Below are 15,349 nucleotides of genomic sequence, written 5' to 3' on the forward strand. Positions count from 1 at the left end.
GCTATAAAATTTTCTGTCCGTTTCTGTGAATGATTACTTGCCTATTTATGTTTGTTTGTTTCCCAGGTTCAATTATTTACCAGACCAGTTTTCACTGACTTTATCCGTTGAGCTTTTCTTTTCTCCTCATTTTAAGGAAAATTACAAGTAAACAAAATTCTCTGCAATTTTGATAAAACATATTGGGACTTGTGTATTGTGTGTCATGTGGATAGCGTCCTTAGGTAGTTTGTCTCGGTCTACTGCATTGTCACTCTATTCTATTCTACTAAATTGTCACCCTGTAGTGATTCAATATCCTTAGTTTTGAAAATACCTTTGTTTCATTGAACAGTTCTAACTATACGGGTAGTCATGATGGGTATATTGGATTTCGCATATTTGTACTCCAGTATCATTTTGATGGTATTCGCTGCTCTCTCACCTATTCATAATGATGATGATGATGATGATGATGATGATGATGATGATGATGATGATGATGATGATGATGATGATGATGATGATGATGATGATGATGATGAATAATAATAATAATAATAATAATAATAATAATAATAATAATAATAATAATAATAATAATAATAATAATAATAATAATAATAATGTTAATAATGTTAATAATAATAATAATAATAATAATAATAATAATGTTAATAATAATAATAATAATAATGTTAATAATAATAATAATAATAATGTTAATAATAATAATAATAATAATGTTAATAATAATAATAATAATAATGTTAATAATAATAATAATGTTAATAATAATAATGTTAATGTTAATGTTAAAATGAAATATCATCTCATTTATTGTTGGAGTAAATACAGAAAATAAATGTTTAACGGAAATTCTACACACAATTTCAGAAATGTATGTCCATGGAACTGAAATAATTGGAAGTAAATGAGATATTTTGTCAGAAATCATTATTTTACAATGTTAAAATCTATTTTATTTACTTTACTTACATATAACAGATAATGTAAATGATGTACATAATTTTTCATCTCTTAAATATAGAACTTTTAGAATCTATTATTCACACATTTTTAAACGTACAATAATTCTCGTCCTTTTTCATGTAAAGTACGAATTTCAACAAAAGTGGTTTGCTGTGCATCATTCACATTTTAAAAGATGCAATAACCAGTCAATCAGTAATCAACATAGTACGATTAGTGCGACTGATCAAGAAAATACAACCAGAAATAGTACCCGACTGTGTAAGTATAGCAACATCTTTTTTTTTTTTTTTTTTTCTTTTATGTGCTTCGATCAAGTCTTTATTAAATATCGGAGGGAAAAATCTGTCCTTCAAATGTTTACTGTTATTGGAACACATTCCTGAAAAATTCTTCGTGTTCGAAGATCATTGATATACTAATGAATAAATGTCAGATAATTTTTTTCATTATCCTACACTGGAAACTTGCGGAGTACTGAACCGTACATCTGTGGATTGATTTGATCAGCAGACTCCTGTATAGAAAGAATTCAAATATTCCGCTTGCTACTCTAGAAATTTCTAAACATCGAGCAATGCAGTTATTCTGGTATTGACATATTACATGTCTGAACTTCTTGCGAGTTTGCTTCTTGGATTTAACGGTAGGGAAGTGTAGATAAACATATTCAGCAGCACAGCAGAACGCGGCTGTGTCAATGAAATTTATTCTTAAATAATGTTTAGTCGGGAACGTACAGTAACCAGTGGCTGACCATTGAGTTAAGAAATTTATATGTTACTACATGGAATCTATATATTACCATTATTTTAATCTCTATATTATGAGTGAAAGTGGATAGAACTTTATAAAAGATACTGTAAAACAAATAATTAGGTATTGAGTAATTTCAGTCCATTTCATTAATTAATTCATATATTTGACAATTATTTTTTGGCAGGAGTCCTACGCCTACATTTGGGAAGTTGCTGAATATTTGCAAAAGGAATCATCTTTATACAGTAATTTTACACAGTGATACATGGGAGTGAATATGTTTTATAGATCCGTGTTATGAGTTAAGAGGTGATGTATACAAAAAACCCTAATACTTTGTTGGGTAAAGAAAACCAAAGCTTAGCCGTAATTGTTAATATCGCTTAAAGGAAATGGGAAACATTTCAAGAAACTAAGAATTCATCTTTGTTTACACATAGAGGCCAAATATCGGCATATTTCGGTAATAATACATTATGCTAATTACAGTTGCTAAAAGTTCTTCGGAAGACTATTTCTTCCCGAAAAGTTAATATTAACTCTTTTATGCAACCTTAAATTAAATGTGCTAAATTTGTAATTTTCGATAAAAGTAAAGATATCTCTTGTTTCCTGCAAATAAATTTGGGATTTTTTTCTGCTCATTTCAAATCAATTTTCTTTGAAATATTAATATTCTTTTCTACTCTAGGCACAAGATCCGACATTTTGGGGGAGGGGCAGTCGATTAGATCGACTTCAGTACGCAACTGGTATTTAGTTTATCGACCCCGAAAAGATGAAAGGCAAAGTCGACTTCGGCGGAATTTGAACTCAGAACGTAAAAACAGACAAAATACTGCTAAGTATTTCCCCGGTGTGCTAACGTTTCTGCCAGCTCGCTGCCTTTTTGAGATATCAATATTAATTTCTTGAAATTATTTCCTATTTTCTTTGAGACATCGCAAGAATTGCCCATAAATTCTTTTCTTTGTGTGTGTGTGTGTGTGTGTGTGTGTGTGTGTGTGTGTGTGTGTGTGTGCATACGACATTCAGTAAATCTCTCCATTTTTTTATATCTCTCAATATGTTTCTTTATTTTTCGTTATTTTTCTTTTTTATTCAATATATTTACTCTTTTACTCTTTTACTCTTTTACTTGTTTCAGTCATTTGACTGCGGCCATGCTGGAGCACCGCCTTTAGTCGAGCAAATCGACCCCGGGACTTATTCTTTGTAAGCCTAGTACTTATTCTATCGGTATCTTTTTGCCGAACCGCTAAGTGACGGGACATAAACACACCAGCATCGGTTGTCAAGCAATGCTAGGAGGACAAACACAGACACACAAACACACACATATATATATACATATATACGACGGGCTTCTTTCAGTTTCCGTCTACCAAATCCACTCACAAGGCTTTGGTCGGCCCGAGGCTATAGTAGAAGACACTTGCCCAAGGTGCCACGCAGTGGGACTGAACCCGGAACCATGTGGTTGGTAAGCAAGCTACTTTCCACACAGCCACTCCTGCGCAACATATTCGATATAATAATTTTTTAATATCATATAACGCATAACACATTTAGAAATTCAGGAGGTAAGCTTCAGTTGGAAACGGAGTCAAAGTTTCAATATCTTATAGAAACTAATTCATGTACCACTGCTGTCTTCTCAACACATTCACTTTTTATCTTGTCTCTGACCATATACGGTTGGTAGCTACTTTCATATGCTGTTTCTGTCATCTTAGTTAATGGTGTCCTTCACTTCAAAGACCACTAGAGTCTTCCTAATTCATTGACTATGGTTCACTAACTAATGAAATAGTACGGCTGCCATATCAATACATATGCCATTGTTGTCCTCTCTATCTATATATACCTTTGATATCCATCGCATTTATATACAGTTTATATCCTCTCCGTTCATATTCATGTCCCAGGAATACTTCTCGAGTCACATACTTGTGTTTTCCTATGAGATCATACAGTTCAACTGTTGCTCTTCTTTTATCGTAAATGTCCTCTCCATCCATATATAACCATATATAACCGTGTCTTTCTCGATTCATGGATGTGCAGTCGGTGTCAATACCTTGTCAATATAGATCATGAAAATATTGGTCAGTAATATATTAATTCAGTCAACCACATTTTGCCTGTTGCTCACAAGAAACCCTGCGTAATATCAGCATTAATAACTGCATTTGTAACCAACAGATACCTCTATATAAATCAATATAATTGTGTAATCTTTTGTGTAATCTGTATAAATAAAGATATAATTATAAACTCTGGCCACGCATGCAAATTAATAAATCTATATTTATAAACAGCGATGTTTGTCTTCTTGTCTTGAAACAACATCCCTATACACCAGAATAATGTATGAGATAAAACATAATAATGCATGAGATAAAACACAGATTGTTTAACAAAACGGATGGTGAAAGACTAATGGAATGGTAAGTTTTTCCCCTTCTCTCTCTATCTCACACCAATTTTGTTGTATAGGCAGTATATATTGGAACAATATTGTTATGAGAACTTTTTATTCAGGAAAACAGTATTGCATAACAAGCATATGTACATAGAAAGATGGTGAAGTAGGAAATACGGTATACGATCAGTCTAAACGAGTTTAGGGTATATAGTTACATAACCTTAAGTAGAAGTTCAACTTTCTCCAAATTCTATGAACAAATGTAGTTGAAATAAGCACTTCACAAACTTAGAAAAAACTCGTTAATATGACAGTGTTACCACTGCTTAGACGAATGATTAAGACTTTATATGTAATAATCTTAAATCAAAATAGTCAAATATAGACAATAGATGGGAAATATATCTATGGAAATAATTTCTTACAATACATGGTAGAAAGCTTTGTATAGTAGAAAGCTCAGCATTATTTTAGTCAAAAGAACGGTCTCATTTGGTATGTAATTTTAGGAGAATAGTCTCCAAAAGAGGTTAGTGATCGACTGAAGCCATTTTGGTGGGCACTGAAGAGAGAAAGAGTGAAGCGAGAGAGTGAGAGAGATAGAAAGAGAGAGACTGAAGGAAATATAATGGTGAGGTTATCAACAGTTACTTCCTTTACCTTTCAGACATTTGAAATATGTGTGGTAATTGGTTAATGTATTATATTAAAAGGCTATCTCTCCGGTGCACTACACAAAAGTGAAGCCAAACATGGTTTAGGAGACAGAATCCGTGAGCGCTTATTGAGCGCACACACACACACACACACACACACACACACACATATATATATATATATATATATATATATATGGGTACAGGACCTCACAAAACGTAAACAACATGAAAAACGAAGGCCCGCTTGGGTATGCGAACAACAAGAGAAACAAATGAAAAACAAGACAAGTAACATAAAGAACGACCCTTCATCGATTGTCGGCTGTTTATCTACTCATAAATACATATACACATACACATATATGGTCACACGCACACACATATACATATAAAATATAAACATACATATACATACACTCACACACGTACACATTCATACAATTAAAAGTGAAAAAGGAAAAAATGAAAAATATATATAAAAAGTAAAAATTAAAAGAAGTTAAGACATATGGAAAGCATGTGCAGGAACGTAGTAAAAATGTGGATTCTAGCCGTGGTTTACTGGAAGATCTTAGCCAAGTGTAAACCTTATACCGACGGTAGTGGTAAGTGTGGTCTCTGTAATACGGAAAAACGGCTCATCGGGAAAATCGCACCCAGCTTGCTCATCACAGGCTTCCATCTTTTCACAAATACATCTCGTGACAGACACTTCTTCTCCAGCCTGATCTTACTACCGAAGAGGTAACTAAAAAAGTTAACCAACCCCTGGCCAGAGACAAAGGTATCTGTCACTATACCTTTCACACGCCTCTTCCATACTGTTTCTTTCAGTATGGCTACTACGCAGAGAAAGCAAGCCTTACTTTCCCTGTTAAGGAAAGGAAAGGAGGTGGCACAATCTCGATGATAGATTCAGCTGATAGCTGTACTCTTCCCATCACTGACAACAGCTGTTCGACAAAAGCTATCAGTACTGATAACTCCCGACACTCCACGAATGCATACAAGACGGTTTCCCTATCTTGCCCACATCTCGGCATGTCGGCGAGACGGTACTTCCGTACCTTGACATCTTGTCCCGAACAGGTAACGTCGCACGGAAGCACTGCCAAGCTAGGGATTTCTGGTAATTATCCAGATACCCCGGCCCGAACGTTCTCCTGAACAGGTTGACCAACTGAGTTTCATCGTAACCAAGGCGTCTTCTGACATAGATTCCACTAACCCGCTATAGAAATCCGCGGTGGAACTCTTGCCGCCGGCATTGCCCAACCGAGAGAGTAGCTGGAGCGCCTGACGACACTCTAAATGCCAGTCTCTCACCTTAGGCCTCCGCATGATCCATGCACCAATGTCCGTTCAGGACATTAACTGGGGAAGGTAGAACCGAACGTGCGGTGACCACGTATAAGGTACATATAAGGTGGAGATTGTCGTAGATTAACCTGCCCGGGATAGCGCTTCCCCGACAAGTCCGACCACGACCCGCGCCAACCTTTTTGATAGCACCTTGGCCAAAATCTTTTAACTCTGTGTTTAGTAGAGCTATGGGCCTAAAGTTCCCTATCTCATCCCCCTTGCTCGGGTCCTTTCTGATCAACCTCACCCCCTCCCCGGCTCGCAGACTTGGGAATTCTCCCATTCTGCTGCCAGTTGGCGTAAACGCTGGCCAGTAGGTGCCCGAACAAGTCTGGCATACTTCTATAGAATTCATAGGGCAGACCAACGGGACCCAGCGACTTCTCCCGGGGCACTCGCCCACCACCTCGATTACTTCCTCGGCTGTGATTGGCCCTTCACAGCACTCAGCCTCTCGTGCCGGGAGACGCGGGCCACCAGACAGGGAGTCCCTAAGGGCCTCACCATGATCCAGCGTCCCGCCCCTCCCGAACAACTCAGCAAAGTGCTTGTAAAGCGCCTCACACATCTCGTCCCTTCCTTTGACCGAACGTCCGTTTTCGTCGACGAAAGATCTAATTGTGGCATCGTTGCCATGCTGGGTTTCTACCGTACGGGCCCATCCGGCAGCATTAATTCCCTCACGGCCCAATGCTCGCATTTTAGCCCGAACTCTGCACCCCTCATGTTTGGCTTTGAGGTGACAGTCCAATGCCGTTCTCACTGCCAGAATGTGAGCTGCAGAGCCCAACCTCAATGCCTCTTCTAAGTCCTTCTAGTTTCCCTTCAATTCTTGCCTTATCTAGATATCTTAGCTGTTGACTAAACCTAATGGACTCAAATCGAATGGCTCTCTTGAAGGCGAACCGTCAACGGTTATTAACCACGGCGTCGGTTAACGCCCTCTGTACTAACTCCTTAATCCGGCTACGGTATGCCTCGCAAGTCAAAATAGACTTATTAAGCTTCCAGTAGCCGGATCCTCTCTTAACTGTACTATTTATGTCCAGTCTACACTTAACCATTCTATGGTCAGTGTAGGCTACTTGGACAATCCGTGGACGGCTAAAACTAGTCTTATCTATAGTTCTTATCATTATCTAATTAAAACTTCTGTTTTGTGGGCAGAAGGATTTAAACACTACGGTCCGTTTTTCTGTGTCGACCACACTGGAGGAGGGTGATATTTTAACGTCACCGCCATCCTCTTTCATTCTTTTAAATAAACCTTCCAGTTGATCGAGAGGAATGTCGATATTTTCGGTTGCCACCGCGGCAACCATCGAAAACTTTTTCACATTTTCTTGCTTACTCTCTACGAGAGTACACCTCTCATGTATAATTTCAACCGATATTCTTCGGTTGAAATTAATTTCACAAGTAAATTACACAAATTAAATAGTTTCCCGCAAAATTGGAAAATAAAAAAATTTCCTCTTGAAGAGGACAACAGTTCACTAACAAAGTTCAAATCCCACCCCCGTTAGAGAGAGAGGCACAAAAATGCACTGAGACTAGTTAAAATATTTTTTTATTATTATATTTAAAGATTTAACCGGTTTCACATTTTACAGATTTTCAAAAAGTTGAAATAGAATGACGTAACTTGTGTTGCAGCTGTTTTGATTCTGACTATAAAAATAAGGCAATTTTCAGGCACTAATCAGAAGCAAAACAAAAGAAAATCAGTTTAAACTGTGAAACCGGTTAAAACTTTAAATATAATAATAAAAATTATTTTATCTATTCTCAGTGCATTTTCAACTTCTAGTTTTCCAATATATGTGTGTGTATATATATGTGTGTGTGTGTGTGTGTGTGTGTGTGTGTGTGTGTGTGGATATATATATTTCCATATACGAGTGGGTAAAAAAGGTTCCTGAACTTTCCCAAGGTGCTACGCAGTGTGACTGGGAAGCTAGCTTCTTACCACATACCCACTCCTGCGCCTCTGTGTGTGTGTGACTCTGTGTGTGTGTGTATGTGTGTGTGTGTGTGTGTGTGTGTGTGTGTGTGTGTGCGTGTGCGTGCGTGTGTGTGTGTGTGTGTGTGTGTGTGTGTATGTGTGTGTGTGTTCATTTACTGGTTTCAGTCAGAGGCTGGGGCTATACTGGAGTACCACCTTTTCGTGTTTTTCGTTCTCCTTTCGGTTCTGTTTTTATTTAAGAAGCGAGTTGGACGGAGCTGCTCTTCTTGGTGCCTTCTGACGTGATGTGGATTCATCTGGGATTTCAGATAGAAATGTGTCCAGGTGCTTTTTGAATGCTTCCATATATACGCCTTGCAAATCTCTGAGGTTCCTTGACAAGATGTTAGATAGTTGCAATCCCCTGAAACCCAAGCTGTTGCTATACTGGGCCCTCGTCTGAGATGAAGAAGGCGACATCTTTTATATTATGCAGTGCCATCCGGTTTGGTGGTTAGCATAGCTTTTAATTCCAAAGCTTTGAGATAAACCTTCCAGGATCTTCCATATATATCACTGCATATCTTTCTCGCCTTCTCTCTTGGGAATAGAGACTCAGCATCATGATGATGGCCGTCCACTCGTGACCGAGGAAGACCATTGCCGACCTTCAGGAACATCGTGCGCTCTAGGACTAACTTTATATTTTGCATTTGCGGCTCCGTTGGTGGCTAATGAGCCCTGCTCTTGACAAGCATACACGACTGCAAACATAGGAGAACTTGTGAATGGAAGGAGACTCCGACAGAAACCAAGGCTGCATTTTAAGGACTATGTCAAGTCTTCATTAAAGGCCTATGATATGCAGGACACTGACTGGGAGAACAATGCCTGTCATCGCCACGGATGGAGAGACTCAGCATACATACATACATACATACCAGCTGATGAAACACACTTTCCATTCAATTGTATCCTTCTTATTTTTATACTGGGTCAATGACAAAAGGGCTGAGAGATTTTCCAACATCTCGTGACTACCTGATCACCGAAATCAGGTAAACATGGAATTTTCTATCTAGTAATACTCGCATGCATTCGTGTGATAGTTGTGCACGAGCACAACACACACACACACACACACACACACACACACACACACACACACACACACACACACACACACACACACACACACATACACACACACACAAGCACACACACATTTTAAATATCGTCACATATACTCACAGACACGTAATAATACTTTGCATGTGTATATTGCTAAATCTTCATGTATCCACTTAAAAAACAAATTGATACATCCGTGTGTGATTTCATTCCCTGTTATCGTATTATGTTGTAGTTTAGAAAACACTTACTAAGTAGGTGTGGCCGTTGTTTCTCTTAGACGGGACAAAAATGCTAAGTGTTTCTATTATTCATTTCTTTTCCGGGTATCATTGTTGGAAATATTATAATTAATCAGAAACAGTCAGATTCGGTTACACTCTTCGAAGCAGAAGGCCTGAACAAAATGTCTGCTGAAAATTTGATAATTTTTTACACTGGAATATTATTGATGCTTTCAATCGAACAGATTTTTACGAGTATGTTAGCAATTCATCTTTTTTTTTTTTTTTTTGTTAATATTCTATCTTTCTATCTCCCCATATGTTAATTACGTGTCTTAATGGCAATTAATGTATATCTTAATTACTTGATAATGTATTTTTCATGCTTCATGTTTTCTATGTGGAATTCAACTCTTCCTCGCTCTCTCTCTCTCTCTATATATATATATATCCATCTCGAACCCCTCATTTATATTCACATATATATACACACGTACATATATACATGTTTACATATATACATGTTTACATATATACATGTTTACAAAGTTATATATACATATATATATATATATATATATATATATATATATATATATATATATATATATATATATATATATATATACATATATGTATATATAACTTTTATAAGGAATATTCTAAAAGAATATGTAACTGAACTTATATTAAGTGCTCTATTATTTTGAGCAAATAAATATATATACATATATGTGTTTTTATATTATTAATAAATTCATAAAATTATCAATAATATTCGCAGGAAATCAATATTTAATATTTAAATTTCGAAAGATATATATCCAATATGACATGGTAATATAATAAATTTAAAATTTAAGATATACGAAATATAAATATAAATATATGTAAAAATATGAATGTAGATAAAGATACATGTGAATATAAATGCATATAAAAATTTATGCGTAATTGAGCATGAATATTATAAAATACAGTTCTATATTTAAGAGATGAAGAATTATTTACATTATTTACATTTGTCGGATATTTGTCCTCATCTTGTTTGTTGTTAACACAACGTTTCGGCTGATATACCCTCCAGCCTTCGTCAGGTGTCTTGGGGAAATTTCGAACCTGGGTTCTCATTCCTAACGATGTTACTATTATAATATTATTATTATTATTACAATTATTAATCAGGTCGCTGCCGTGAATCGAACTCGGAACCTTGGGGTTAGTAGCCCGCGCTCTTAACCACTACGCCATAAAAAAAATCTAAAATTTTTAAATTTTAAAAAAGTCTAAAATTTTAGACTTTATAATATTCTTGCTCAATTACGCATAAATTTTTACATGCATTTATATTCACATGTATCTTTATCTACATTCATATTTTTACATATATTTATATTTCGTATATCTTAAATTTTAAATTTATTATATTACCATGTCATATTGGATATATATCTTTCGAAATTTAAATATTAAATATTGATTTCCTGTGAATATCATTGATAATTTTATGAATTTATTAATATATATATATATATATATATATATATATATATATATATATATATATATGTGTGTGTGTGTGTGTGTGTGTGTGTGTATATATATATATATATATATGTGAATACACACTCACACGCACACGCGCACGCGCACGCACACACAAACATGTTGTAGCAGTCATATATGTATTTAAGACTTTCGCTTCTTAACATATATATGTGTGTGTGTGTGTGTGTGTGTGTGTGTGTGTGTGTGTGTGTGTGCATCTGTGTGTGTGCGCGTATGTGTGTATGCGCGTAAGTGTGTATGTTTGCGTGTTCGAGAACATGTATCGTATTTTAGGACACTGAAAAACTGTTTGCTGAGCTACAAGATATTATTTGCGGTATTGTTTGAAAGCTACGGGATGTTCTCCTTTGATTTCTTGCGGGATACCGTTAAATAAATCAGCATTAGTCGCGGTCACAAAGCTGTTTCACAATGTTATCGTGATGTTAGCTCGAATTTTGTTGTTGGCTTATGGCATGGGGTACTAGATTTAGCTGCTCAAGATATGGCACACATGGTCGCTTTCGAGAGAATAAACTTTAAGGTTTTTAAAGAATCCCAGTGATCCAGGCCTGTCGTCTCATCATTGTTTTCATTTTATTTATTTTCTGGCGTGTTTCAACTCTCATAATGTTTTGTTTTGTGTGAGGAGATGGCAAATATCAGAAGTATTCCAGTTGATGCTTAGCAAATGTTGTTGTTGTTGTTGTTGGCACTCCGTCGCTTACGACGTCGAGGGTTCCAGTTGATCCGATCAACGGAACAGCCTGCTGCTCGTGAAATTAACGTGCAAGTGGCTGAGCACTCCACAGACACGTGTACCCTTAACGTAGTTCTCGGGGATATTCAGCGTGACACAGTGTGACAAGGCTGGCCCTTTTGAAATACAGGCACAACAGAAACAGGAAGTAAGAGTGAGAGAAAATTGTGGTGGAAGAGTACAGCAGGGTTCGCCACCATCGCCTGCCGGAGCCTCGTGTAGCTTTTAGGTGTTTTCGCTCAATAAACACTCACAACGCCCGGTCTGGGAATCGAAACCGCGATCCTATGACCGTGAGTCCGCTGCCCTAACCACTGAGCCATTGCGACTCCACTTAGCAACTGTAAAGACTAAAGGAAGACATCATGCCCAGGTGACAAAAACAAACTTTGAAGGGAAAAGTAGTGATTTCCTTTGATCTCTAAATAGAAGCAAATAGGAAATAACATTTACTGACCAGAGCTAAAAACAATTTTATCTATAAATTTTATCTATAAATCTCAAGTGATGCCAACAATGGAGTATTGTTTCCACAATATCTTTATGATACAAACTGACATCCGCTTATCCATATAATGTCCCCTCTGTCAGCTCTCGAAATAGCCATCACGCTCAGTCCTACCACAGCAGACGATATCCTTCTTCTAATATTCTTTCTATGTATCTGAAATTATTTTCAACTTTTCACTATTCAGAAGGAATGGTAGTTACGCAGATCTTGGAAAACCTACGAAGAATATAGGCTCAGCTCCTTCCTCCATAATATCCGCCTCGCCGCAAATATTTTGCAGTACGAAGTACACACACACACACACCTCTCACACACACACACACACTCACACTCACATATACGAGTGGTGCATGAAATGCTTCGAGCCTTCACGTCTTGTACCTTCATCGGAAATCTTGCACCATGCTTTGTTTTTTGAGGCTCAAAACTTTTCCTACACACACACACACACACACACACACACACACACACACACACACACACACACATACACACACACACACACACATACATACATATATATATATATATATATATATATATATATATATATATATACTCTTTTACTCTTATACTTGTTTCAGTCTTTTGACTGTGGCCATGCCGGAGCACCACCTTTAGTCGAGCAAATCGACCCCAGGACTTATTCTTTGGAAGCGTAGTACTTATTCTATCGGTCTCTTTTTGTCGAACCGCTAAGTTACAGGGACATAAACACACCAGCATCGGTTGTCAAGCGATGTTGGGGGGACAAACACAGACACACATACACACATACATATAAATATACATATATACGACGGGCTTCTTTCAGTTTCCGTCTACCAAATCCACTCACAAGGCTTTGGTCGGCCCGAGGCTATAGTAGAAGACACTTGTCCAAGATGCCACGCAGTGGGACTGAACCCGGGACCATGTGGTTGGTAAGCAAGCTACGTACCACACAGCCACTCCTACATATATATACAATTCTAACGCTTCATACACATAAATGTAACATATAGATGTCTCCATGTCATATGATTCACCACTATACACACACTCATGCACACTCACACATACATACGTGCGCACACACACACATACACTCACGCACACATACAGAGTTGTACAGAAAGTAGTGCAAACATAGGCGTAAATTTATTCATTGAAATTAAATATTCAAATTCCTCGAATTGGTCGAGAAACATTTCCCTATAGTAATTCTCTTCCCAATTCTTCGTTACTTGCACGCAGGTACTCACACATGGCTGATAAAACCCCACACTCTAGCGTACACATCCTCTACCACACATGCATATGCGCACCGAAGAGATGACACCATCAGCTCCTTCACATATCGTAGCTTACACATACATCACACACTCTCACACACATTCATCCATACAGTGTCATGTGACAACTTGCTGGGGTAGCTTGCTGGGGCCTAGCAGCAGGTATAAAAAGGGGAATTTGACAAGACAGTCAGTCAGTCGGACGCTGACACTCGTTGATGCTGCATCGAAGAGGCCAGGGAATAGAAGAAAGAAGACATGCACCCAACACCAAAGCTGAAGACACCTCTGAAAGTGGGGGCCCCGCCACGTCAAAACGGTAGAGGAGTAGGGGCCGAAACTGGACGTGGTTCCTCCTGATGATGCCTTGAGCTAACTGGATCCTATAAGGGAGCTGTTGTGGTAGCAGACCACGAAACATGGTTGAAATTCCCCACATACACATATACTGTCGCAGTCTATTTGCTGGTGTGCTTTTGGGGTAGTACAATGGTGTAGTACAAGTGGAACAAAATTAGATTTTGAATTAATAGCAACTTCGGTAATGGAAACATCATCGATGACTCGCATACTGACTCCGCTTTTATATGTGTTGGCTCTTGAGCCATTACTGCAAAGGCTGGAGGCTTTAGGGAGCATTTCGTGTGATCAAAGCTTTATCGAAATTTACTTCCAATACGCTAGATCTGTATTGGAATAAAACAGTTATGGCCAAACTAATGCCCGCGGGACTTTCGGAAAGGCACGTCCAACAAGAAATTACTTACCTTTTAGTAGTGCGACTCGCCTGATGATGATCTCTATATCATACGGCCCGCTTCTCTAGAAAGTTTTCTTATACCTGGTTTAAACTAAATCGATGAATTTGGATATTCATTTTTCTGCCACAACTAAATAGAGATCAGTATATATTATAGACAAGCTATGCGCATGCATCGTCCTAGTTGGTGTCATATCCCTAAATTTATCCAAATATTTCACGTACGACGTATGCTGAAGAATGAATGAAGCCCGGCACGTCTGTGAATATCTTTACGATGTCTAACAAAAACTACTCTAACAACATTTAACTCATCGCTACCAAATCCTATCTTTCTTGCTTCTTTTCTCCGGTTCTAAATCTCAAGAAAACAACTATGTACTGTATTCTATTGCATAAATTTTGTAGACTTTATAGGATTATGATATTATAACATTAGTTATGATCACAGCAGTAAGATTTCGTTCGGTGATTTTGTTGAAAAGTTTACGTCTGGTTTTCATTCTTAGTAAAATATGTTTCAAGAAAAGACATTTATATCTCCGAATAAAATATAACTATCATTTCTTTTTATTCTGCTAGATTCCTTGAATGTCACACTTTATGTCTTCTTAAAGACAAACCTCTTTTTCTTTTTATATTAAAGCCCAGTGCAATATCACTAAAGGTGATTGCGTCGCAGACGATAAGAGGGGAGAACAGTTCTGTAAAAGTAGCTGTTTCAGAATTCATGGTAAGTTTAGAAGTATTAATCGTATTCAATATCAATTAATATAACATAATGCAGCTCTTATTCTCATATTTTGTATCATCCATCATCCTTTAACTGTTTAGTAATCCTTCGATAGAATGTGATATTGTGTGGTATTCTGTGTGTTTTTGCTGAGCGTGCTGTTATATATAATTACGTTTGTTATGTATAATTACGTGTATTTGTATATATATATATATATATATATATATATATATATATATATATATATATATATATATATATATATATATATATATATATA

At 36.9% G+C, this 15,349-nt stretch overlaps 2 protein-coding genes across 4 annotated transcripts in view; both read left to right on the forward strand.

Moving 5' to 3' along the window:
* The window catches only part of LOC106883354 (receptor-type tyrosine-protein phosphatase C), a 59,613-nt gene extending 55,562 nt beyond the window's left edge, over positions 1–4,051 (forward strand). The window contains exons 26-28 of one of the 2 annotated variants that reach the window (XM_089346230.1): positions 1,098–1,233; positions 1,916–2,040; positions 2,879–4,051. In XM_089346230.1, the coding sequence (XP_089202356.1) occupies positions 1,098–1,233; positions 1,916–1,993 (214 nt within the window). In that variant the 3' untranslated portion in view covers positions 1,994–2,040; positions 2,879–4,051. Of the gene's footprint in view, positions 1–1,097; positions 1,234–1,915; positions 2,355–2,878 lie in introns of those variants that run through there. The other variant, XM_089346231.1, reaches the window with a different exon arrangement.
* A 5,282-nt stretch (positions 4,052–9,333) lies between these two features.
* The window catches only part of LOC149130172 (uncharacterized), a 24,245-nt gene continuing 18,229 nt past the window's right edge, over positions 9,334–15,349 (forward strand). Inside the window, exons 1-2 of one of the 2 annotated variants that reach the window (XM_089345940.1) lie at positions 9,334–9,735; positions 14,980–15,066. In XM_089345940.1, coding sequence (XP_089202066.1) covers positions 9,663–9,735; positions 14,980–15,066 — 160 coding nt within the window. In that variant the 5' untranslated portion in view covers positions 9,334–9,662. The remainder of the gene's footprint in view (positions 9,736–14,979; positions 15,067–15,349) is intronic. The other variant, XM_089345941.1, reaches the window with a different exon arrangement.

The sequence above is a fragment of the Octopus bimaculoides genome, chromosome 30, assembly GCF_046866305.1.
Source record: "Octopus bimaculoides isolate indiv1 chromosome 30, ASM4686630v1, whole genome shotgun sequence".
In the NCBI taxonomy this organism is placed as follows: domain Eukaryota; kingdom Metazoa; phylum Mollusca; class Cephalopoda; order Octopoda; family Octopodidae; genus Octopus; species Octopus bimaculoides.